General features: G+C 42.9%; 1 protein-coding gene across 1 annotated transcript; it reads right to left on the bottom strand.

The window, feature by feature from the left end:
- Positions 1–25348, bottom strand: PAQR9 (progestin and adipoQ receptor family member 9). The gene is made up of 2 exons (XM_063131978.1): positions 23962–25348; positions 1–49 (listed from the first exon to the last, which is right to left on the bottom strand). The coding sequence occupies exon 1, from the start codon at positions 25346–25348 to the stop codon at positions 23963–23965; it is 1386 nt and encodes a 461-aa protein (XP_062988048.1). The 3' UTR covers positions 1–49; position 23962.
- Positions 25349–27238: the final 1890 nt, after the last annotated feature.

Genomic DNA, 27238 nt, shown 5'->3' with positions numbered 1-27238 from the left:
CTGTCATTTTTAACTTCAGCTACTTTTCCAACTAGCTTCCAAAGAAGGCCTGTCTGGAAGATAATGAGATTTGCAAAGGTTGCCCAGAGAGCTTTTGTGGATGAGCAGGGCATTTGTACCCTGTTCCTTACCTAACTGGCATTTGTATTGTGTTCCTTACCTGACTTCATTATCTGAACACTTTTATTACTGAAAAAGCCACTTTCAATGTGCCTATAGAAAGAACACCCACAGCAGCATGTTTGGCTTCAGAGAATTCAGGTTCAATGTGAAATACCCTTTGTATTGGCTCCAGTGCTATATTTTTAGGATTGTAATTTTAGAATGCTTTTCTGCTGAGATTTCATTGCCAGTCTGCAGTTTCATCTTAAGAGTGTTTACTCATCTTCATAATTATGATTTCATTGTACAGCTTCTCTCCCCCCCCCCCCCATTGTGAAGGCAATTCTAGCCATACTTGTTTGGGAAAAAGTCCTCATGAAAATGAAATAAGGCAGAAGAGGAGCTCCTCTACTAGTGGAGAGAAGCTCCATCAGTGGGGCAGGACAACTGCCCTGGACGATCCCAGTACAGATGCCCATGGAAATCTCTGCAGGTGTGGGAGAATCACCAGTGCTTCCTCAAGCGGTAGGGCCCAGTCTGGGATGTTCCTGGGACATGTCAGGGATGTGTTGTGAGTCACCTTGGGTCCTCTGAATCCAAAGCCCTCACTCACTCCCCTGACATGCTCCTGGTTTGGGAGCCCAACTTAAGCCTTCTCCAGGCTAGCACGGGTATTTAATGGGAGAGAAATTGGGGGACCCCCGACCCCTGCAAGATCTTCCAGAAAAACAATCACCCCCACCTCCATCTCTGTCAGGAGCAAGCCAGTAGGGCTTGGAAGTGGTGGATTGACTGCCATGAAGCTCTCTTACTCATTCTCACCCTGCAAACACACATTTAGACTTTGCCTGTAAGCATACTTAGCTGTGTATCATGTTGTTTACATGGAAAAAGCATCAGATCAATTAGTTTTAAATGAGACATGCTGGGTTACTGTGGTTGATTACACACTCCAGCTGCTGCTGCCTCACACCCAATTTTCTCTTTTCAGCCATCCAAGCTGAAGTATTCTCTTTTTCCCAAATGCTTTTCATTTCAGCTCATCATCAGCTATGATGAAATTAAAACAGCTGTTTCGACAGGCATTATTTCTCCCTGCCAGACTTCCATAACCCTGCTTGTTTCAGTTCCCGCCCTTTCAGCTTCCTTGGGGGAAATCCAGTGTCACTCTTAAGCAAATGGCTCAGGAAGCAAAGTAGTTGGGCTTCACCCAGCAAATCTGAATGCGGCAATATAAAACCAGTGCCTGACCAAGTTGTAGCTGCACACACACAGCACTGTTCTAGCAGTCATCTTATCCCCTTTCAGAAAAGCACTTTGGGGTCTGGATGCATTTGCAACAGTAACTCCATCTCTTGACTGTGCTCTGAGAAGCACAGCAGTCATTGACCTTGAAGAACCTGGGAGAAGGAATACAGCAAAGAAAAACGCCTCTCGGCTCAACCACTTGACCCGGGACAGGCGAGCATTATCACCAATGACTACACCAAACTGAGTGGCCTTCTTACTCCACCTAGTGGTCGATTTAAAACTTCTCCCACTACTCCCATGGAAGACCTAGCCCTCTGTTTAATAGAAATAAAGCTCTTCTCTAAATTTATTTTATTTATTTATTAAAACATTTGTATCCCGCCCCATATCACTAGGAACTCAGGGCGATGTACAGATAAAATGATGTTAACCACCACTCATGCTCATGCTCTTATAGCTCCTTTTCCAGCATGTTTTGAAGTGGGTATTCTCATTTGCAATCTTATGCATTCAGAAAGAGGCCTGCATTTATCAACGTTTTCGTATAGCCTGTTTCTTTACACTTTGGACGATGGCAATAATGGCAACTGAAGATCAGGCAGAAGTTTATGGTTGACAAAAGATAACCCCTGCCTCTCCCCCTGATAAAAGTGGAATACATTCAGGCAGAATCTTCTTCATCAGCAATTTACGATGCTGTTGTGCATTCTGTAGACATTAAGAGCTGCTTTGTATGTTATTTCCCCACACATTTATTTACTGCATTTTTATCCTACTTTGCAGACAATTATTGTCTCCCAAAGTGGCTCACACCAATAAAAAGGAGAGAGACACGCCCTGCCATTAGGCTTACAAACTAAAATGACAAGAAACACAAGGAGAAGGGGGGGGGGATGGAAGGAAAAGGAAGAGGAGGGAGGCCATTTTCTTTTCTAAGAAATAAGAAGGTGGTGAGCTATAAATGCGCATTTAAATGCACTTCAGGCCTGGCTGATCTTCCCTTACTGGTGTAATTGTTTGAATAGTAAATGGCAGCTGTGTTGCATGGGGCAGGGTGTGCTTCCCTGTTGTCTAGTCCCAGGCCAACTGTCAGTTGGAGCTGACTGTTCATTCTGGCAGGGAGGGGGAAGCGGACTCCCTGTAACTGCTCCTTCTCTGGCCAATGGATGAGCCAGGTTGGCTCCCCTTGGCTTGATGTCATTCTTGCGAACCAGAGGGTGCAGCCACCCAGTGGCCCTAGGTCCCCTGGCTCATGGCCATCTGTGGTCTACTCATATAAGCAATGTAATGGCAGAGGCAGTATTGCTTAGGGTGACCACATGGAAAGGAGGACAGGGCTCCTGCATCTTTAACAGTTGAATAGAAATAGCAATTTCAGCAGATGTCATTTGTATGCATGCAGCACCTGGTGAAATTCCCTCTTCATCGCAACAGTTAAAACTGAAGGAGCCTGCCCTCTTTTGTATCTGGTCACTCTAGCTATACTACATTAGGAACTGTAGCTTCTACAGCCTGATTAACAACATAAAAGCCTTGTTCTAAAGTAACAGTAAACATAAGTTAATAAGCTTTCTTGCTTAACTTCTTTTAAATAAAATATTTAGGATGCAATCCTATGTATGTTTAGACAGGAAAAACTACTACCAGGGAACACTGGGAATTTTAAGTCTCTTTCTGTCTAAATATGCATAGCATTGCACACTTAATATTTATATATTTACTAAACTTATACCTCTGATCCACTTGTCTCATGTCTAATGACACGCTACTTAGGTAAGAAGGGGTATATTAAATAAAGGGGCTGTAGATTTATGGTAGCACAGACACAAAGGTGCCTTACACCAGTATTATTAATATTTACAAGTTCTCGGTTTCATTCTCAGGTTACTCTTAGCTCAAGGGGAGCCATAATTTTACATGCACTTCATTTCCCTGCTCTGTTTCCTGCTAGTCCGTGCCTTCCTCACTCTCCCACTATTGGAATGCATTTCTAACCCAAGCTCTCATGACAATGTGTCAGATATATTTAGCTTTCTTTCCTTGGTATACTTGGGAGCCCCTAGTGCCTTAATCACAGTCCTACTGTTTACACTCTTACCAGACAAACTCCTATTGCAAATTACAGCTTGGATTACGTACACTGTGTACATTTTGCAAACCATGTTCTATTGGACTATGTGTACTTTACCTGGTAACTGCTGATGCTCAGATCTTCCTGGAATTTATCAAGTCCTTTTTTGTATTCTGTCACTATACAGGCCTTTTCTACTTTGAAGATGGAAAGTTCCACTGATCCACTGCATATATGTTGGTATATTTATATACAAGTAAAAGCAGATGAAAGTTTGATAATTAATTATGATGACCACTTTTTAAAATTATCTATCAATTAAACAAATGAGGCAAATAATATGCCATTGAGACAATTTTTACACACAGTGCTGATTTTTTTTTAATAAAGATGCACATACATATATTAATAACATCACTTTTCACAGGTATCAGCTCTGATTTAAAATAAAACTACTAGTAAAACCTGTTCATAATTAATAAATTAATGCTGACTGACCAAGGTTTGGGGGGAATCAGCTTGGAATAATCTGAAACACTTGGGGTCTGTCTATATGCGGGGAAAGCCCATGGTGGCTATGGATCTGTGCTGCATTGGTTAGACAACGCAGGCACAACTTCGCAGCCACCATGGGGCTTCCCTACAAAGCTGCATGTTGAAAAAGTTGGGAATGTACTCCAACTTTTTCAAATGGAGGGACGTCAACATGGTGCTGTATAACGTTGCTCTACAGCCAATCTGGGGTCAACCTGGGGGGTAGAGTCTGGTGGAAGGTGACCACTGATTGGTCGCCTTCTACCAGGAAGAGGGCAGGGGCAACTCTGGAACCTGGATGGCTGCCGAGAAACCCCTCAGTTCCTCCTCGGTGTCGGGATTACCTAGCGCTGCCTCAGGAGAGGGAAAGCGTGGGGTTGAAGAGGGAGGCAGTGCCAAGCTGGCCCCATGAAGACAGCGCTTTGCATTGCAATGAACCTGACATGTATTTCTCCTTGTATATCTTCAGTATGAATATTGCATGTAAACTTGAAAAAACATTAGATCACTTTTCCTTTGTGTGCTCACATATACTATGAAATTCTAAGTATCAATGAATTTGTGCAATACAATTCAAAACACCCTTTCAAAAATAGTTTAAAACTATAGACAGGGGCTTGGATGCTAAGATAAAGTTCACAGAAATCCTCCCCTCTACAGCCATCTATGCTTTCTCCCTCCCCATCCCCCCCCGGCACCTGCCCACACACAAAGCCTTTCTGGAGAGCCCTCCTGAACAATATGGAATGGGCTGGAGGGGCGAGGGGGATCACCCAAAATTGGACCTAGTAGGATATTTCTGAGGAAGTTTCTAAACTACCATTCATGAAAAGTTATTGGAATGTAAGGGGCTGTCTCTACGTGCTCAAAGCCCCACGGTGGCTGTGAATCTGTGCTGCATCAGTTATATGACACAGCTACAGATTCACAGCCACTATGGGGCTTTTCCGTGAAGCTGCACAGTGAAATAGTTAGGGATTTATCCTGAATTTTTCAGTGGGCACGAGGTCACCCTGGCTCTTCCGCAATCTGACTTCACTTCATGGCTGATCCGGGGGGTTGATCCTGAAGGATGGTGACTGGTAATTGGTCGCTGGAAGCCATGAAGAGGGTGAATGGGTGGCTCCAGTATCCAGTTGACTGCCAGAAATCCTATGCTCCCTCTTGGCATGGGGATTACCCGATGCCACCCTGGGTAAGTGAAACTGCAGGGTTTAGGGGGAAAATGGTGCCAACTCAGAGCCATGAAGACAGCTCCTAAGATACATTAACTTACAGAGCAATCCTATAGGCCCCATAGGACAGAGCGTTCCCTGGAATGTTGGAGCGTTCCAGGGAAGAACCAGGCAAGGTGGGAAAAATGAAGGAGACGTTTTTTCCTCCTGTTCCTCCTAGGGCCTCTGAGTCTATCTAGTTGGCTTATTCACAGGAGGAGAGATGGGGATGGAGAGATTTGTGGACCCAATGGATCCATGTTCTCTCTCCTCCTCACCCCCTTTCCACCCTCCCTGTCCTTGTGCAAGGTTGCAAGGAGCTGCTGCAGAGCTTTCCATGGCACCTGGGAGGGGGTGGGTGAAATCACCACTTGGATTCCACCCCCTCCCCCAGATCACTGCTCTGTCTACAGGCTTGTGCAGGGGTGGGTGGGTGGGTGATCTGCCACACCATACGGCTCCTTGGACACTCTTGCAGGGCCCAAAGGATTGCTCTGTTAAGGAAGTCCACAGGAGTTTCCATTCCCCCTCTATCTTCAGCAGCCCTCTACGTGCCCCATCCAATAATATGCCAGAGCCCCCCCATTTGAAGAGGCTTTTTGAGGGGTGCAAGTGGCTGCAAAAGGAAAGGGGGTAAGAAACATTTCTTCCATGAATGTCCTTAAATTAACTTATCGTAAGATCCAAGCCTTTTCCTTTTAAAACAAGCACTTTAAAAGTTGAGAGAAACATTCCATACATGGCTGGCTAATGTGTTTATTTAAAAAGATTCATACTGAATCACAGACTAATGCCTTTTTATTGATTTGCACGCAACAGCCCGCAATTCTTTTAATGCAAAACTTATTGCTTGGTTGGTACATTAAATCTTAAAGAGTGTCCATATGAAACCTAGCAGCAGCATGAATGTTTCATCTTGATCAGATTAGACAGTGAGTGGAAACTGTATCGGGCCTGCGTAGGTCTGACATTGCAGTCTACTTTTATTCAAATTGACTCAAAGATACATTGCACAGCAACCGCAGCAGAAAACCAGCAATGTTAGCACCAACCCTCCAGTTGATACCGTATTATTATAATAAAGATATTTTCTCCCTCGCACACATGCATATTTCTTGTTCATCCCTATTACTACTGAAGGAAGCTATTGTGCAGACACAGCTTTTACAGTGTGATACTATGCATGTTTTCTTCAAAGTTAAGTCCCACTGTGTTTAGTGAGTCTCTCTCTCTCTCTCTCTCTCTCTCTCTCTCTCTCTCTCTCTCTCTCTCTTGTAAGCATACACAGGACTGTAGCCTTTAATTTCTAAAATATCTTACAATTTGTTATTGATACGTCTAAATGATAAGCTGTACCTCTCCTTAATAACAAGATTGTGAACTACAGTCTTGCTGTTTGTGTACAAATACTTGGATACAACAAATAAGCATATGGTTAATGGTAAACTGGTCCATCCGCCCATCCAAGCACTCATTCAGAGACTACATTCCCCTCCCATCCACAAAGGCTGAAGATGCTTTGTGGAACAGGACAAAGAGTCAGACTAAATTTACCTATTGCACAGCAATTCTTAAGCCATTTACTACATTTTTAAGATCAAGGAGTGTTTCCAAACTAGGAAATATCTCACTAAGAGATAATATAAAGGAAACTTAGCAAGCAGCAAGAGAGATGTATATATTTTTAAATTTTGCTGTGCAAAGTAGAAGGCAAAAATAAGCTCTACTGTACTAGGTAATACAATGCTCAAAATTTAGCTTACCATGCGGTATTGCTACACATGGAAACAGAGGTGAACAAGCCATTACTGATGCCATTAATGTGAAATTCAATTCTCCAGGGGAAACACCATTCTTCTTTATGGTATTTTCTAGTCTGGAAGATGAGGATCCATTTTCCTTACCCTTATTTATTTATTTAGAATATTTATATACCGCTCCCCATTGAAAAATTTCGGAGCAGTGTACAAGGTAAAATGAAAATAAAAACAGAATAAAACAGTTAAAACAAAATTTAAAAGAAGCAAAAACAGAAATCCAAGGCTGCATGTTAAAGAAAGGCTTCTTGGAATAAAGGTGTTTTCAGGAGGCACCGAAAGGAGTACAAGGTTGGCGCCTGCCTGACCTCCAGAGGCAGGGAATTCCACAGGAGGGGCGCCACCACGCTGAAGGCTCTTCCCCTGGTGGATTCCAATCGGAGGATGGATCTAGGTGGAACCACCAGGAGCAGGCCCTCGGATGACCTCAGTGACGGGGCAGGTTGGTAAGGGAGAAGGCGCTCTCTCTCCTTACAAATAACGACTGTGACACATATAGTAATATGGGAAGAATTGTCTTCATCAGATACTGATGTGCTGGCAATTTCAGAAAAAAACAGCAAGCATAATACCAATTTTACAGTAGCAGTAGAATGAAGAATTATGCCATTGAATAAAATTATGATACACTAAGGTTTTATTTAATGAAATTGATGAATTATTTTGTGTTTATAGTTTTATTTTATTTTAAATAGACTTTTTTAATTGACTTTTCAAAACAAGACTTCTTTGGTTTTCCTAAAATAATTACATTCTCAAAAGGAGTGAGAGGTCTACTATATTAACTCCTCACACAGGATTTTGAACATAACTTTGAATTCATAAACAGTGTGTGTGTGTGTGGGGGGGGGTGAAAATAGATATCTCCAGCCCTCTGAGTAAACTGTATATATGAGACTATAGAACTTTGAGATGTATGTTCCATAAATCTAGTATAGAGGTGTTGAACCTCTTGCAGACAGAGGCAAAGGGGCAGGACCCAAAATACCAGCAAATTTTAGCTTAAAGATCTTAGTGCCAGTAAATAAGCCTAAAAATGGGGAGATGCTTGAGGTTTTGTAATCCTGAATACCTGCCTAACCCAAAAGGTGTAAAAACAACAACAACCCTCCTCTCACTTGTTGACAACCATCACTATTTATTGCTGATGATAAGGGGGAGATATCGGGCTAAAATCTGTCACACACCTTTGCTATTGTTTGTTTAATTTCATTTGATTCTATCCTCCTACACTCTCTTCCATTCTAGAATATTTTTTTAAAAGAGTTTTTCTGATCCAGGACCAGCAGGATTGTTCCTGTGTTTCATTTAAACCTTGTCTCCATTGAAGATTACTGGAATCCAGTTTTCATGGGTTGGCTAGACTCTGGTTGATGAATCTCCGGTTTTAGTAAAAGAAACAAAGAAGATCCCACAAACCTGAGGTCTGCTCACCACTGGGGGAACAAAACAATTTGAAATGCGAGACATCAGAGTATCCCTAAACAATTAAATAAATGATACTTTATGGAGAGCTCTACAAAATATGGCACCTTTTCAGTGATCTGTGAGTGAGGATATCAGTGATAAGTCGTAGTTATAATACTTCTTATTCCAGTTGACTCATGGCAGTTCACACGTATGGTGGCAACTGGTAGTTATCTGAATTGGTGAGTGACAGTGGGTGAGAACTTTGGATAAGATATACAATTTCTAATGACGTGATCACCAAGGTTCTAACATCTCCCTATGCCATGGGAAGTAAAGGTTTATGAATCTGGTCATCCCCTATTATTAAGAATAAAGTAACCAACATGGAACTACCACTGAACACTAAATTAAAATGACAGGTTCCTAGTTATGGTTTATAACATAGCCGTAGTAGAACCTTCTTGGTTAAGCTATAGAAGCTTTCCATTTCCGTAAGAGTTCAAGGCCCTTCTGTGACTCCATACTGCCTCTTTGAAACCTACATGTTTCAATTATTCGAAAAGTGTAAATTAGATTTTTCTTTTATTGTTCAAGTTGAAACATGCTGTACAAATTCCATAAAAACACCTACTTGTACATTAAACTGAATCAGTGTCATTGCACAAGCCATCACTTACATATAAAATGGGAGATTATGGGAATAGTGGTGCAGCAATTCCAGTACTCATAAAGTTCACATTGAGTTGAGAAGCAATTTTTATTTGGAGCTCTTTACTATTCCCCTTTCTGTCAAAAATGTACAGTACCTTTATACAATATAATTAGCAACCAAGACTTTATGAACAAATCCTTCAAAAAGCAAACAAACAAGCAAAAATAAATATTAAAATGAAAACTCACACTCTGGTTTGTTCAGTTTCATGCACAGAATCATAAAAATAACAGTGATACAAGCATGTGCTCAACACAACAGCAGGTACAAAGATATCCCTAAGATGTCTTGATAGTCCTTTTGAGCATTTTCATGCAATAAATGCTTAACTGCAGCAGGGAACCCTGAAGTATGGTGAGTTGTACATCATAGGTCCTCTAACAAGAGAGCTCCTTTACTAGTAGCTGTTGCTCATCTTATCTGAAGAGAGCCCCAAGGAGATGAACAGACATTGGCATGGTACATATTATATCTCCTCCTCCCTCCATGACCAGAAGTGGGACAGAAAGAGAAGAGAGAAGAGCTGCAAGGCCAAAACAGAGAGCCTGGAGAGTGACTGAAGAAGAAGAAAAGATACCATTGCACCCGATTTAAGGCTCCTGAAGGGAGCTGAATAAAAGAATTGTTTCAATTTTCCAACTCAACCTGCTGAAACCTATTTTGTACAATTCTAGATGCAAATTTCCCTTCTCTTTTTGCCACCCTCCCATGTCAGAACAGCAAATGAAAGGAATGATAGCGAGGAAAAAGTATGAGGTCCCAAATCCATGGCAGGCCATCAAACAGGAGGTTGCCAGGATATCTCAATGCCTACTCTTGGACCCGCGTAACACATTAACCGGAAAGAGGTAGCAGAGGATGCACAAGCAATTTGCACATCCTCATTCCGTGCTTCCTGGTATTATGTGATGGGAGAGGCTCCAAATACATGTTCTACGTTCTGAGACAGTAGGGTTCCATGAAAGGACTGTCTTATTCACACAGCTGTACTTTCAAAATGGCTTTGAGGAAATACATACAATGAAACAAAAACACCAGCTTGCTATTGTAGTGAATTACTGTACACAAAGGTCGCCAAAGTTTATGCCTCTATGAGCAATCTCTCTAGGAAGGCCTACTAAAAATTCTGAGAATTCTGGATTTATAGATGATGAATATATGTACTTCAAAACTAGGCTGAAAACTGTTACCCAGAGGACCTTTTCTTCTTTCACCCCCAGCCTGTGGAATGGCCTGCCAGAGGAGATTCGCCAACTTAACACTCTTTCCGAGTTTAAGACAGCTATAAAGACTAGTCTCTTACAGCAGGCCTACCCAGGTGAATTTTAAACCTAAGAATTTTAAAATGTCCTGGTTGTTTGTTGTTTGTTATTGTTATTTTGTATTGGTTGTCCCTGCCTCGATCCAAAGGGAGAGGCAGGTAAGAAATACATTATTATTATTATTATTATTATTATTATTATTATTATTATTATTGGGTGGCCAACTTGTGGCCCTCCTACAACTCCCATTATCCCACGCCAATGTCTATGCTGGTTAGGGCTTATGGGAGTTGTAGGCAAAACATCTATAAGGTCACAAATTGCACACCCTTGGCTATAAAACCTTTCTCTCCCTCATTTTTTGTTGGGCAATCATGTTCCCACTCATTTCATAGGACAGCTGAGAAGGAGAAATTTCCAGTGGGCTGTTATGAACAAGCATAATGGAGAGAAAGAGATCTGCAGTCTTTCTTTCTTTCTTTTTTTTTTAAAGAAAGATCAAATACTTGCAGGAACACTGCTGGCTCTTTAGAAATAATAGACAGCAACAAGAAATTGCATGACACCTGAGTTATAAAACATATATCTTAAGATATCCTTAAAATACAAACTTGGCTTCCCAACTTGTCCCACAAGCTTGGTTTGGGAACTAGTTTTGTGCTAGCAAATGATGACCTCTTGGAGAGTTCCAGGAGTTCCTCTTACAGCCCAATGGAAGTCACTGAGAATCAACTGGCTTAAATCCAAAATCCTTCTGTTTAAATTGGCTGCAGCAAAGAGTGTCCTTCAAATCTCCCCAGATCACATTAATGCCACCATTCAAGTAAGACCCTAGAAACATTTTGTCCTTCTCATCTACTCTGCTGCACCACTTGTCCTTTCCATTCAGAAAAGTTATTTAAAAAGGAGGGCCACATGGGTTAGGAAAAGGGATGAAGTATCTAAATTACACACTCTGAAGTAGCACTGAAGTAGCTTTGAAACTTGCAGTCATATATGACCAGGGCTAAATTGGCTTCTTTTAAAATGACTAAATAAGGGTTAGCTTGTACTACTAATTACTCTCTGTCTCTCTCCCTCTGGCAAGAATGAGTTGTGATCAAGGCCACAAACCTATCTGGAGTAGCAGTGCTGCCCCACTGCCACTCATTTTCATTTCAGCATCTTTGATGTAAAAGCAGAACAAAACCCTTTGCTGTTGACATCATGCTTGCTAAGACTTTTGGTGAAGACAATAAGAATTTAGGCCTCAAGAGGAAAAGGACTATATTTTAAAATAATAATAATTGTGTAGCAGGAGTAGGGTGACCATATGGAAAGGAAAACAGGGCTCCTATATCTTTAACCATTGTATTAAAAAGGAAATTTCAGCAGGTGTCATTTGTATGCATGCAGCACCTGGTGAAATTCCCTCTTCATCACAACAGTTGCTGGGGAACATGGGTGGGAGGATGCTGTTGCACCATGTCCTGCTTTGTTAATCCCTGGCTGACTCCTGGTTGGCCACTGTGTGAACGGAGTGCTGAACTAGATGGACCCTGGGTCTGATCCAGCATGGCTCTTCTTATGTTCTTAACAGTTAAAGATACAGGAGCCCTATCCTCCCTAAGCAGGAGCCAAGCCACAACTGGAAGAGGGCCCTGGTCTTATACCCAAGTCCCAAAGGTTTTTGATCATACAGGTAAATGTGCTTCTTTTACAGCGAAAGACAACAAGCCATTAGGTGTAAATGACATTCTTAGTGCCTATTCATTACATAGCATTTTTTCTTCATTGATTTGAAAGTACTAGCTAATCCACAAATGGCCCTGATGAGGTAGGTGAGCAAAGAACTCCCATTTTACAGATGGAGAAACAGAAATCAAGGATAACCACATATCTGCCTGGCATAATTCTGTTGAGTACGTTCTCAATCCTATGCACAATCAATGGAACTTAATACTTTTGGACTTAATTCCAGGGAAGACAATGAAATAAAATTCCAAGTAAGAGAGTGATCTAGTCATAGTTAAGCACCAAGTGTCATTTATTTCACTGAGAGTCAACTAAACATGTGCTTGAAGTCAGTGGGACTTAAAAGAGCCTAATCTTTGTGGAACTGCACCCTAAAGCCATCACCAAGTCCTGTCATGTTTGGTGGGAAGACATCCAAAGGTTCAAAGGCTCAGTGGATGGCCCTTTCCCCATCTATGTGAGCATAGGTGGGGATGTTATGTGCACTGAATGACTGTAGAAGGATGCCTAGTGAGACAGAGAAAGTCACAGACCTCTTATTATCCATAACGACCCACTGTGCTGCCTCTGTAAACACAGACAGGGAGATGAGGATTCAGGGCTCTACTCCCCTGGCTGAACCAGTCTGTGTCCTAAGAGTTTAGGATTAAGGTATTAATCATGGCCATGCTGGCTGGGGATGATGGAAGTTACAGTCCAACACATCTGGAGGGCTGGACTGAACCAACACCTAGCAGCCAAGCTAACACATTTGGAGGGCTGGACTGAACCAACACCTAGCAGCCAAGCTGGAAATACAACACAACAGGTAGCATCCTATTCCTAACTCTGTTCTCTAACCACTCAGGCAGAAAGCTAGAGTGTCTCTCTCTGTGCAATTACTGTGTGCATGATGCAGCACGTGTAAGGCATGTGGACAGCAACCAAATGATATCAGCTAGTTTCAAAGTACAACACCTCCTTACAATTGTGCAGTCAGGAATATTAAACAGAGAGAAATATTATACCTATTGATTCACATACAGACAATTGTCAAATCACATTTCCATTGGGAATCACTAACCAGGCCGGAACCCATAAAACAGAGAATGAGTTCAAATGAAGATCAGAACTTATAAAGACAGAAGGGTAATATTTTGGATCTGGTTACTCTGTTGGAGAATCAAACTCTGCATTCAAAACTTTTTCTATCGCTTCTTACATTTTCAAAATGTTAGCCTTACTGTAAGCAAGGGATGCACAATCTGAAGCACATTTACTCAGACATAATTCCCATAGATTCCAATGAATCTACTTCCTAATGAAAAAGTAGTTGGGAAGAGTACTCTAACTCCCACCAGAGGCTGGCTGAGGAAAGTTAGTATTGGGCGGAAGTGCCTGGAGAAGACTTCTGCCAGTGAATCAACATGTTTGCCTCAGAGGCCCTTGATATACGTGTGGAAAACTCCACGGGGTATTCCAGGTATGGCCTTGGATTGCTGGATCCAAAGCTCTCTTGCTGCCCCCCAAATGGCTATGGATCAGTCCCTGAACCTCTGTCAGTCTTGAGCTAGGTGTTTTCCCATCTATTGAAATCCAGAACTACTGGGGCACAAAAGGTACTCCACCACCATCTTGGCTTCCGTGAGCCAGCAGGGCATTGGAAGTGGTGGACCATCCATCACTTACCTTCCCCACTCTAAGTAGGATTGTGCTTTTAAGATACTGACATACAGAAGAATATGCCACAGATTTCACTTTCAGACATTCTATAAAGTAGTTGGAAACTATGGCCTGGTTGACACGCAATAGTAATCCAAGTTTGTTTGTTTTTAAACCCTGGGTTACCATGAACAAACCCTGGGTTACCATAAATAACCCAGGAATGAAAATAAACCTCGGGTGCCAACTCCAACTTGTCAAGGGAGAGACAAACCAGAATTCTGGATTCAGATGTCACTCTAGTGGATGTTTAGCCCCTCTCTTGCTGGCAGGATGAGCCAAGTGGGAGTGATTGAGCCGTGCGAACTAGCATGCAAATAGTTGCATGTGAACTGGTTACTATTGCAAGAGAACTGGGCCATTACGCACTCTACTGATATCACTCTCTCTTTTGGGATACACATTGCCCCCCAATTCACATGCACATGCATATGAGGATAACGTAAATTGGCACGCAACCAAGAAAAGAAACACTGCTTTAAGCCATATTACTAGCCTTTATATTCCACTGCATAGGTAGGTCCAGCTTTCATATACCAATCAGATATGATCTCCCCAGTCCCCTGTGACCTTCTAGAAAAAGGTGACAAGCTCACACATATTACAGAAAGCCTAAGGAATAATGTAAAATGAAGAATATCCAAAGCCCTGCAAAAATCTGTCCTCTAGAACAGGGATAAGGAGGTAGATCTCCAGATCCTTCAGAAGCCCCTGGCAACATGGCCAATGGTCAGAAATCTAGGGCATGTCTACACCTCCCAGCGTTCCAGGAGGGAGGGGAAAGATCTCACGGTATTCTGCTCATGAGATCCTCCCCTTTTGGACAGATGGTGTGCACAACATCCCGGGAGGAACGAGGGATGTTGCGCCCGCCATTTTTTTTCTTTACTGAAGGTGAGCCCATGAGCGCTCCAATGCGAAAGTAAATTTTGAACAAAGAAAACCCGATCGCGCTCCCCCTTCCCCCGCGTGATGGGCATGGAGTGCCTGAAGAGCTCCGTGCCTTGTGCCAGTTCCTCCCTCCTCACGTTTGTTCACGAGGAGGTGGGACAGAGCTGGGACAGCTGCCCCCACCTCCCGCGGTCTTGGAACAATCCCGATAATGCAGGAAAAATCAGGCTAAAAGCTGTCCCAGTTATCTTGGGGAAATGGAGGGATCATCCCTCCCTGGCCCCAGGATCCCCTGTGCAACATGTGGATGCACAGGGATGATCCCAGGACGATCCCTGGGATAAGGCATGGTGTAGACACGCTCTTACTTGCTGACCACTCCTGTCCTAAAACACTGCTCAACATTGTGTGGACTTTGCGCATGCCTGTGGATAAATGGAATGGTCTCCCATATGCAAGAGACAATCCAGGGGTTATCTCTTGTTCACACAAACGAACATTAATTAAAATGTTTCTTTGAACCCATTACCCCAATTTTTGTTCATATTTAGTATTGCAGTTTGTATGCTGGTTAGGATCCAGATTTAGTCATACTTCGAGTGGGCCCATTGAAATCAATAGGACTTGTTAGTCATAATTCTTAAAGAACTCAAAGATGAAATTGCTGATCTTCTAACAAAAATATGTAACGTGTCCCTAAGATCAGTGTCTGTAGGAGTGGATAATGGCCAAAGTAACACCAATTTTTAAAAAGGGACCTAGGGGGGAATCTGGGAAATTACAGCTTAACAGCTGGTCTGGTTAATTAATTGAAAGCATTATTAAAGATAAATTAGTAAGCATACAGAAGAACAAGCCCTGCTGAAAAAGAATAATCAAGTTTTTGCAAAGCTAAGTCCTGTCTCGCTAACCTTTTAGAATTCTTCGAGAGTATCAATAAACATGTGGACAGGGGTGATCCGGTAGAAATGGTTTACTTGGACTACCAAAAGGCTTTTGACAAAGTCCTTTACCAAAGTTTCCAGAGCGATCATAGCAATCATGGAATAAGTGGAGAGGTCCTCTTATGGATCAGTAACTAGTTCAGTAACAGAAAGTGGACAGTAGGAATAAATGGTAAATTCTCCCAATGGAGGGATGTTAATAGTGTGGGCCCACAGGGATCTGTACTGGGACCAATGCTTTTCAACTTGTTTATAAATGATCTAGAATTAGGAGTTAGCAGAGAAGTGGCCAAGTTTGCTGCTGACACCAAAGTATTTAGGGTGTTTAAAACAAAAAGAGATTGCGAGAAGCTCCAAAAAGTTCTCTCCAAACTGAGGCCATAGCTATTATTATTATTATTATTATTATTATTATTATTATTATTATTAATTTATATAGCACCATCAATGTACATGGTGCTGTACAGAGTAAACAGTAAATAGCAAGACCCTGCCGCATAGGCTTACATTCTAATAAAATCATAATAAAACAATAAGGAGGGGAAGAGAAAGCAAACAGGCACAGGGTAGGGTAAAACTAACAGTATAAAGTCAGAACAAAATCACGTTTTAAAAGCTTTAGGAAAAAGAAAAGTTTTTAGCTGAGCTTTAAAAGCTGCAGTTGAACTTGTAGTTCTCAAATGTTCTGGAAGAGCGTTCCAGGCGTAAGGGGCAGCAGAAGAAAATGGCAAGACCTGAGGTTTATCCCTGGATCATCCAGGGGTCAAACCTGTTCATCTAGGTGACACACAGGGGATCCAGTGCTCAGGCATGGGCGAACCCTGGATGATCCCAGGATAAACCTTAGGTCTAGCTGTGGCCTGAGAGAACAGGCAACAAACTTGCAAATGCATTTCATTGTAAGCAAGTGTAAAGGAATGCATGTTGTGGCAAAACATCCCAACTTCAAATAGAAGCTGATGGGATCTGAGCTAGTGGTGACTGGCCAAGAAAGAGATCTTGGGGTTGTAGTGAACAGTTTAATGAAAATGTTCACCCAGTGTGTGTTTGCTGTGAAAAAGGCAAATTCCATGTTAGGCATCGTTAGGAAAGGAATTGAAAATGAAACTACCAATATCACACTTCTCTTATACAAGTCTATGGCGTCCCTATGCTTAGAATACCAAGTACAGTTCTCATCATCACACTAAAAAAGAAGATTGCAGAATTTCAAAAAGTGCAGAAAAGGTAACTAAAATGATCAAGGGGCTGGAGCAACTCCCTTATGGGGAAAGGTTACAACATCTGAGATTGTTTAGCTTAGAAAAAGGCAAGTGAGATGTGACAGAGTTGTACAAATGTATGCATGGTGTGGAGAATGTGGATGGGGAGACATTTTTCTCCCTCTCTCGTAATACTAGAACTGAGGGTCATCCAATGAAGCTGATTGGTGGGAGATTCAGGGCAGGAAAAAGGAAGTACTTCTTCACACAGTTAAACTATGGAATTCACTTCCATAGAATGTAGTGATGGCCACCACTTTGCATTGCTGTAAAAGGGATTGGACAAATTTATGGGGGCTATCAATGACTATGTGCTGCTTTAAGTTTCAGAGGCAGTATACTTATTTACACCAGTTACTTGGGAACTTGAGCAGGAGGGTGCTGCTGTACTCATGTCCTGCTTGTGGGTTGCCCGTGGACAGCAGGTTGGCGACTGTGTGAACAAAATGCTGGACTAGATGGACCTTTGGTCTGATCCAGCATGGCTCTTCTAATGTTCTTATTTAACCTAAGTCCTATTGATTTTAGTGGGTCTACTCTAAGTATGAACACATCTGGATTCAACCCTTGTACCCTTAGAAACCCTGCAGAGAAATGTAGCAGTTGGCATTATAAGTAATGAATATATATTTTTAAAAACTTCCAAATAAAAATGGCAATTTAACGGAATGTATAAATGCAGTAAATCACGAAAAGGTAAGACGGTAAGCAGTAACCTCAAGTCACAACCGATTTTTTTAGACAGAGCCAAGATTGTGAGCATGCTTCAAGTTTACGGAACATTATTTAGCAAAAAGAAATAAAGCCTTCACTGCAACCCAACTGAACAACAAGGATTGTAACTGCAGAGAAAGAGCAGTAAACTAAATGACTCTAAGGACAGCTAGCACCATAAGCTTTTATCTGTAATTGAGATATATATAGAAGAAGTCACATGGTCCAAATATCAAATGTATTTTTACTGTTTGCTATGATCTTTCTGGCTTTGCTCTTCAAGATGCCTCTTACTTTGTAACTGATAAGCAAAAAAAAACTCATTATATAATCGACTTTACAGGCTCTCTTTAAATTTAGGTGGGACCCTGAGCTTTCTCCTAGCATTAACTGCTTGACTTTTCTGTTATCTCATACTCTTCCTTGTTGGCTGCATACTCTAATGGCATCTCCTGCAGAAATCTTTTAAGTAAATAATTTATTTTGAAGGCTGGATGAGTCATTTGGGGCAAATCATTAGAACAATTATGTTGTTCTGGCTGCACTACATCAAAACATTTATTTTTTAGCAATCCTAATGTCAGACTCATTGTACATATACCAAGAATACATGTAGAATATGATGGAGGTTAAATCCCGCAGCTCCTCCACATTTGGAGATTCTTTTGAAGCCAGGAGAAGCATCAAGAAAGTTTACAGAGTCAAAGTTTAGGGTATTGGGCAAACTTAGCCCCAGTCAGGGGAACAAAATGTAGATTCACTGCACATTTGCTCCAGTAAATGCTCCAATGAGACCCACTTCAAAGAGCTTTGGCTATGGGGCGGTATATAAATATTATTATTATTATTATTAATAATAATAATAATAATAATAATAATAAATTAAGCCTAACAACAGTTAAGCCTACACAATGGGTCTGTTCAAAAGACACCTTAAATCCTACTGTTTAAGGCTTTTAGTTAAGCAGCAGGGTTTAAGGTGTCTTGTGCAATGTGTTTTGCTAAACCATGCTCACTCGCTAATCCCAGTCAGACCGCCTGCAGCAGGGTTAGCGGCTCTAACCATGGCTTAAAGTGTTGTGTGCAACAGCATGGCTTGTGGTTAGTGCTAACCACAGAGCCTGAAGTGTTGTCTGAACAGGCCCAATGTGGTTAATAACCCAAAGACCTACTTGTCACCATGCAAGGCTGAAAGACTGCAGAGGCAAGGAAATGCCCTTAACAAGGTTTTTTGGGTGCAGATATAATACTTAACCATGGTAACACAAACCATTGTTTGTACATAAATTTCAAATCAAGGTTTCCCATTCTAGTTTTCACCCAACACTTAACTGGAATTTGTGCTGATATTTGTTTTACTGGCTTGGGGTTTTAACATTTACCACAGTCATTAATGTTCTGTTGCTTATCATTTTAATGTGATGGTTGTGTTCAGTTGTTGGTTTTAATTGTTAGCTGCTCTAGAAACCTTTTAATGGTTGAAATGTGGGATATAAACACCTGATTTTTTTTAAAAAAACTTGGTTTACATATTCAGACATAATACAGCCATAAAGAAAAAACGCCTTGATTAAACATTATGGGTTGTATATAGATTTACTGAAAATCAACTGTGCTACTAAAGGATATGGACTTTCCTGACCCCCCCTTCCTACAGCAGCCTCTCCAGCCCCCAGAAAATGCTACACAGAGCCCTTAATGGGGACAGCTGTGGTGTGTGTGTGTGGGGGAAGGGGCGTATCCCCAAAATGTGGGCAGAGGGACCTTTCGTGAACAGAACCCTTCTTCTCATGGAAACTGCCTCTCTCATGGAAGTAAGCTCCTGGATCCAACCCCATTTCTACATGGCGGCGTGTGCATGTGTGTGTGTGTGTGAGAGAGAAAGACATGAGGCAGTACTCTGTATGCTGGTATTGAGCTATGCAATTTGGTCCAAGAAAAGACTGCTTATTTTTCAATTCAAGCCAGGAATAATCTACTAATGAACAATGCCATATATCTCCAATGGAGACAATCATTGGTTTGCCACGTGAACTTCACAGTGTAATTTCCTTGCAGTATACTGTACTATACCACTATGACTTCACAGCTAACTGTCGTATCTTGTTAGATAACAGGGGTTCCCCTATGGAAAAAATATTTTCTACAGCATTAAGAACTGATGTAAACACTGGCAAAATGTCTGGTCAAAAATCAAATCATTTGATAACCACAGAACAACTTTAAAAATGCAATAGCCTGAACAGCTCTAGGCTTTCTGCATAAGGGGATCCCCCTCCCCTTCATCCAAATATCAGATATGAAACTGTAAATCAGAGTCAACAACCACAATAACCCTTCCGGACTATCCACATCCTGAGATTAAGTGACTCTTAATGCCCATCTACTACTGCACTCATTGAATTAAGAGACAGCAGAAGAACAAAGAAGAAAGGATATAAATGTAATACAGGATGACATTCTTCCTTCAACTAAATTATTGGCAAATCTTTCATTCCCCAAATTGATGATGCTATTATCCTTACATTCAGTAGTATTTTATTTAGGTCAACCCAGAGCAGGTGTGGTTTCCTCTGTTAGGGAAACTGAATTCAAGTGCAACAGTACAAGAGTTATGGGACTGAGATCACTTCACGGAATACAGTGGGGGAACTGCATTAGTCTGTTAAGCAAAATAAAAGAAAAAAGTACTCTGGCATCATAAAGACTAATAGATTTATTGTGGCATAAGCTTTTGTGAATTACAACCCACTTCATCATACACATAAAGTGGTATTCTCAGTGAGCAGATTTTCCACAAACACACCCAGACCTAGTTCGCAGGTAATGGTAACCTATGGCTTATTTAACCCATGGGTTATTGAATTCTGGGCTGTTGTGATGTGTGAACCCAGCCATGCTAATAAATCATGGTTTGTGAACTATGAACACAGAAAGAGAAGCCATGGTTTGTTTTTAGGTTATGAACTCTGGGTTCTTTAAACCATAGATTGTCATTATATGCAAACCCACAACCACAAGTGGTTCATGGTTTGCTTCACTAAACTACTACTCTTGACCAAAAGTGGTTTAAAAAAACCCAGCCACTCCACATGCAAGTACTTACAGTGCCACAAAGGCATTTGGAACAGAGGGAGGGAATGGGTGAAGGGGGAGAGAAAAAGGGATTGAAAAAAGTCATAGTTTGTTTGATCAACTGCCAGACCAACAAGTGCAAAAAGCAATGGGTTAAATAATCCACGGGTCAGCATTATGTGCAAACCAGGTCACTGAGATATAGAGGGGAAAATGGTAAACAGTGGGGCCCAAAAGCCATGAAAGCTCAGATGTATGCAAAATAAACACAGTGACCATTCACAACTGCACTAATTGGTGACAACACAATCTTCTAAGGTTTGCAATGCTAATTGGATGCCTGGAGTGGAAGAGAAAACTTTGGTTCCAATTTTCTTCTAAATTAATAGAATCAAGCATCTGATAAATGCTAGTTTAACAAGTTTGTGCTGAGTTCTCCCTTGAAAGTTGGGGAGAACAGTGACTTTCAGGTATGCAGCCAAGTGTCCTAGCAGATTTTCCACTGGTTTCTAAATGCAGCCATGTTTTATACTAGATATTTACATACTGGGGGAAGGACTGACCTTTTTGAGCTGAAGGGCATTGCTTGCAAACAAGGATAGGCCTCTGTCCAAGGCCTGTGAGATGACATAGGCCCATTTTGGACAGTGATACTTCTTTTTCCTAGTCCTTTGGTGATTGGTCTGTCTTCCCTCACAGACAGCTCTAAAATAGCTACTTATCAACAACAAGAGGACACCTAACAGTATTACAGACTGGCTCTATAACAAAATAAACTATTTTGGGTTTATTTTTAACACCAGCCTTTGGTTTTATCCTATTGCCCTGTAGTTTATTGTAGTAGTAGTATTTTATCTGCATTGTTAATCTTTTTAAACACTATACTCACTTTGAGAATCATTTCAATTATGAAGTGGGCAATACACTTTCCAAATAGATAGATAAATCTCCCAAGACACTTTGCTTTTAACCCAAAAGTCACTATTCTTCTACAAAAGAGCCAACAGGAGACTCCAATGAAAACTGCCAAACTAGAACTGATTGTGTAAATTTGATTCTATTCATTTAGGGTTTGATTGGGTCCGAGGTTCTTTCTCTCACTATGGGTATTCAATTAACAACACTTATATATGGCCTTATTTACTAAAAGGCCATCTAGTTGTTGTACAACCTTTCTAAAGATGTACCATTTTTCAAAAATCTAACATAGTTTTAAGTTGCCAACCCTCTATATCAGCACCCTCCAGATGTTTAAGACTACAACTCCCATCTGCCCCAGCGTGGCAAAAGGTCAGGGATTATGGGAGTTGTAGTCCCATACATATGGAGGTCATCAAATTGAGGAAGGCTGCTCTATACCCATGTCAATTGAGGATAACACTTTATGCATCTGATGTAATGGGCTCTAGCCCATAAAAGCTTATGCCACAATAAATCTGTTAAGGCTTTTTAAAGTGCCTTTCTTTTTTAAAGTGTCTTCCAGACTGTGGCTCTCTCTACTTCTACTGCTCTCTCAATATATTTTGGATTTTAACACCATGTCTATGAGTTTTATTTTGGGTTTTTTTTATTGATGACATATTTACACAATTAACATTCAGAAGTTGTTGTATCAAAGTTGTAGTCCTGAGATAACAGTGGCTGTCAATAGGAACATAAATTCTAGCACCTTTCATGGACTTGTCAATTATCCTGGGTCATCCATAGGTTACCATGGAGCGCTTCCAGGCAAGGCTTTTATTATGCAATTGCACTGCCTCATTCACAGAATTTTATCTGGTGGGCATGGTGTGTGCCGTGTGTGTGTGTGTGTGTGTGTGTGTGTGTGTGTGTGTGTTTGTTTGTGTTTCCAGGTGATATCATCTTCAATTTGTAGCCCTCCTGTGTTTTCCTATCTCTTCTTCCATCTTATGCCTTACCAGAAAAAAATCTGTTCAAGAAGAAAAGATGGAATAGCACCACAATGCCTTTTGAGTGGTAGTGTTAAGAGCCCTACGTCTGGATGTATCCCATGTCTCTCTATGAAACTGTAAGCTCTACCACTAGGAGAGAGATGAACCAAGAATTTGCCATAGATTGTTGCAAAGCTCTCTCTCTCTCTGCTCAACTCTGACTCCCCCACCCCACCCCATGTGCATGCAAATCAGACGGAGCAGTGACTTCAGTGGCTGTTATTCCAGGGTACTTAGAGCACAAACAAGATTCTGACATGCTTTTATAATCTCACTAATGGTTTGGTCCTGTATTAGTGCTACTTTTTGTAGGACTTTGGTAACCCAATTCTGATACTCATGTACAAAACACTGCAAGGGGAGACCCATTGCAGCTATTCTTTTGACCTATGCCCCAGTTGTAAATACGTGCGCCTTTCATAATAGATATGCCATATATTTTGTAACTGGGTATCAGAACCAGAGTACAAAGCATATTGTGATAAGCAGGCTTTATATGTCTGAGTTGTTAAAACGGCTATACTAACGGTTCAAGCTTTGTTCTCACAATATGACCAACAGCTTCTGATCAAATTATAACCTGGCTCCACTGTAATTCACAGTTACTTAAAGATATCTCTCTGTACATACCATTTTAAGCTGTGCATTTGCCTTTGGGTCAAGGCTGTTAACGCAAAAAAGAAACGGATCTCAATTTGGTTGTCTTGAAAATGAAAACCCAGTTCCAGTGCATATGATTTCAAAACGCTTAAACAGAAAACGCACACATACCCTTCAGTGCATAATATGCCAAGGAATTGTACACAGGATCTGCTTTAAAATCTCAATTCTTCATCAGTGCAGGTCTACTGCATATTGCTTATTGAAAGAGCATCTCCTAGAGTAGACAGGCTGAAATCAGTAGTTAGCATTCACGTGGTCCATGCATATTGTTCCCCTGATCCTAAGTGCATTAGCCGGAAGTAAGTCAAGGAGGCTTACTCTCAAATAATGCAGGGAGGATCAAACTGTAGGAGATTTCAAGCAATAGTCCTAAATGGCTTCTCTTTGTATCCTAAGCAGCAATAAATAGAATTAAGTTGTATACAGTACTGTGTGGTTTGAGTGTCTTTCCTTCAAGACCTAAATGTGTTTCTAGAGACAGCAGTTTTCTAGGAGTTCAGTGCTTGATTGGGCAAATTCAGTGCTCATTTGTGTTAGCAGTACCTTCCTTCTTTAGAGTCGGCCTTGTCGAGGTTTGCAGCAGCAGCCTCTCGAAGCCACCAGAGATTGCAATAAGCAACTCAACAGAAACCCCCTAAGGAAAGGCGGATACCTCAATCGTCTTTGCAGGCTTCCTGGACGTTTAAAAACCTCCGGACGACCAGGGCCAGACACAATAGCAAGAGTAGCATGTAGCCGATGGTGCCGGCGAAGGTGGGCAAGGCCGGCGCGGGAGCTCGCAGGAATTGCTGCAGCCCTTCCTCGACGTAGAACATCTGGTCGTAGATGCTGAGGAAGGTGAAGATGTGGAAGAGCTGGTGGCTGTGGCCGATGATGTCGAAGAGGCCCGGCTGGATGCGCTCGGGGATCTTGCTGACGTTGAAGAAGGCGGCCACCAGCAGCCAGAAGTAGCGGCGGTAGAAGTAGGCGAAGAGGGTGGGGTTGTGGCCCTGCAGGTCGAAGAGGAGGCTCTCCAGCATGATGGGGCACGCCATGCTGAGCGGCATGACGAAGACGAAGGTGCGGATGGCGAAGGGGTAGGCGCACCACTCGGAGCGGCTCCGGCAGCACGCCACCGTGCACGCCACGGCCAGCGCGAAGGCCACGGGCAGCACCAGCGCGCTGTAGGCCGCCAGGGCCGCGCGGCAGTCCACGTGCCAGCCCAGGCGCTGCTGCAGGTAGCGGCTGAGCGCGCGCGGCTCCAGCAGGCTCAGCCCCGGCAGCAGGTAGTAGTAATAGGCCACCGTGCTGGCGAAGCCGTAGTAGCTGATGGAGGCGTAGTCCAGGTAGAAGAAGGCGGCGCGCAGGCGCAGCGAGAGGCAGCTGAACACATGGGCCGTGCAGCTCATGGCAAAGGTGAGCAGCACGCCCGACGCGTAGCACCACAGCGGCAGCAGCGCCGGGTGGTGGAAGGGCAGGTCGTGGCCCGCGCCGCGCAGCAGCAGCAGCCGGCAGAAGCGGGCGGCGAAGAGCAGCAGCGGGATGAAGTGCGTCCAGAAGTTGAGCGTCTCGTTGGTGGGCTGCAGCACCGACGCCAGGCACTCCTGCGCCGTGCAGTGCAGCCGCCGGTAGCCCGACAGGATGAAGCACTCCACGAAGTCGTCGGGGACCTCGTCCCAGCGCAGCAGCGGGCCGCCCCGCCGGGGCAGCGAGGCAGCGGCAGGGCCCCGGCCGCGAGGGCGAGCGGGCTCGGGCGGACCGGCTCCGGGGGGCGCCTGGCCCTTGGCGGCTCCGCCCGTGGGCATGATCCTCTCCTGCTGCTGCTGCCGCCGCCGCCTCCGTCGCCCGCCGCCGGGCTTGCCGAGAGGCGAGCCGCCTGCGTGCAGCTGCTGAGAGAAGCAGCAGCAGCAGCAACCCGAGCCGGGATTGTGATGTAAGCTCACCAAGGCAAAGCCGCTTTCCCCGCCGCCGCTGCCGGTGCTGGAGGGGTTGCAGTGGATTTGTTCACAGGAGCAGCGGCGGTGGCAACCGTCTCCTCCTCCTCCCTCCGCATCATTCATTGCAGCAAGGGCAGGAGGCGAGCAGCAGCAGCAGCAGCAGCAACCTCGCTCGCCCCCGGCCAGCGCGCAGCAGGCGCCTGCGGAGAGAACCGATGCAGCAAGAGCATCGCGGTAATTCGAGCCTTGCCAGGCGCGCCCGGGTCACGGATTGTCTGCGGTGGCCCAGCAAGACCCCCCTCTCGGCATCGGTTTCCTTAAACCCGCTGCGGAGAGCGTGCCCCGTTTTCCATCTGCGCCCTAAGATGAAGCCGCCGCTGCTTAATGATTGATGTCCCCACCACGGGAGCAAAGACCGCAGTGCCTTTCAGCTCTCCGGGAGCCCCGATTAATTTGTAACGCCAGCAGGGACATCCCGCCGACGCCCCGCCCCTTCGCACGACGTCCCCTCCTCCCCATCTGTTCCTCTCGCTAAACAGTAGGTGAAATGATCCTGTCGAAGAAAAGGCAGCCCGTCTGCGCTGGCGCACTCGGCTGTGCTGTCCTCTCCTTGTAACCCAATCTCCTCACGCGGCTTACCTTGGAGGTCTCTGTGTAGCTTCCCTACTTGAAAACTGACCTGTAGTTGTCAAGGAAGCAGGGAGTGACAGGAGAGACATGCACAGTTGAGGCAATCCAGTTTTTTTAAACACACACACACACACACACACACACACACACACACACACACACAAACAAATTCAGGTTAACCTCACACTCAAGACATTTGTGAAACGCATTCAATAATAAACATAAAGTATATGATCCAATTAGATCCTTCCCATATTTACTCCCATTGATTACAGTAGGATTTGGTTCATCGCAGGACTGTGCTGTGCTTCTGACAATAAACACAAGTGCATACTCCGATGTCAGAGCATAGAGCCATTCTGAACAATGGAGACAATGGCCTGGCAATTCTTTTCAGAGACCGACAAAGTAAAATGTTAATTGGATTTTCTTCGGTAAAGCCTACTGAGCTTTGCCAAAAGGCTTCCTGTGCCATGATAATTAACTTGTGGGATGACACTGCATTGTGCAGTTAATATAGATACTATTCTAAATTATGAAACTGACTAGTATACACTCAATCTACACTTTGCATCATTGAAACCTATTTTTCTATGTTGGGTGGGAATATAAATCCACCATGGGAATAATATTAATAAAAATTATTTCTTACCGGCCTCTCTCTCTGGATCGAGGCGGGGAACAACATCAGAAATAATGTCTATTGTGTAGATTATCCTTAGGGAGATTGTACATTTATCATATGTGCAGTTGTGTAATCAGTACAGTTGCATAATCTGAACATCAAAAGTGACAGGAAGTATTGTAAGCCTCTCTTGCCAGTGACAGGTGCATTAAAAAAGTTGAATTAAGCAAGTCTGTTGTCTGGTGGACCATATGGGCCTTTTTTTTTTTTTTACTTCTCTAATGTTTCTTTTATCCCTGCCTAAAAACCAAACAAACCCAGTGTTTCAAATCAATTGAACAAGGCGTTCCAAAATTATCACATTGTATTTTAGAAGTAACAATATTCTTGTTATGCTGGAATATGAGTCAGCCATAACTTACTATTAGTTTTAAAAGGTTAAATTAACCAGTAATTTGAAAGCTCCCATTAGATGGAATAATTAGTAAATAATAAAACATGAAGATGTAATGTGTGTATATATATATAGCCAATTCATAATTTAAAAGAAGAGGCAATGGAGCAATAATTTGTAAACAAGGGGACATTTTGTGTGTGATTAGGCATGTCTGCTGGTGGCTAAAAAACCTTGAAAGTTGGAAGAGTTGAACTGGTTTACCCAGGAACCATTCTTTCTATGGCTAAAACTCCTTAGCGCCAGCGTTTCATGCCACTTGGCAGGCCATCTTTCCTCACTGATGCCCTCCTATCTGTGCTGT

This window comes from Elgaria multicarinata, chromosome 8 (genome assembly GCF_023053635.1).
Source record: "Elgaria multicarinata webbii isolate HBS135686 ecotype San Diego chromosome 8, rElgMul1.1.pri, whole genome shotgun sequence".
Classification (NCBI taxonomy): Eukaryota; Metazoa; Chordata; class Lepidosauria; order Squamata; family Anguidae; genus Elgaria; species Elgaria multicarinata.
The sequence above is the reverse complement of the archived record's forward strand: the minus strand, read 5'-3'. Positions and strand labels throughout refer to the sequence as shown.

What these genes read in the sequence shown, in the direction of transcription:
- PAQR9 (XM_063131978.1), bottom strand. Translation starts at nt 25,348, where the DNA reads ATGAATGATGCGGAGGGAGGAGGAGGAGACGGTTGCCACCGCCGCTGC.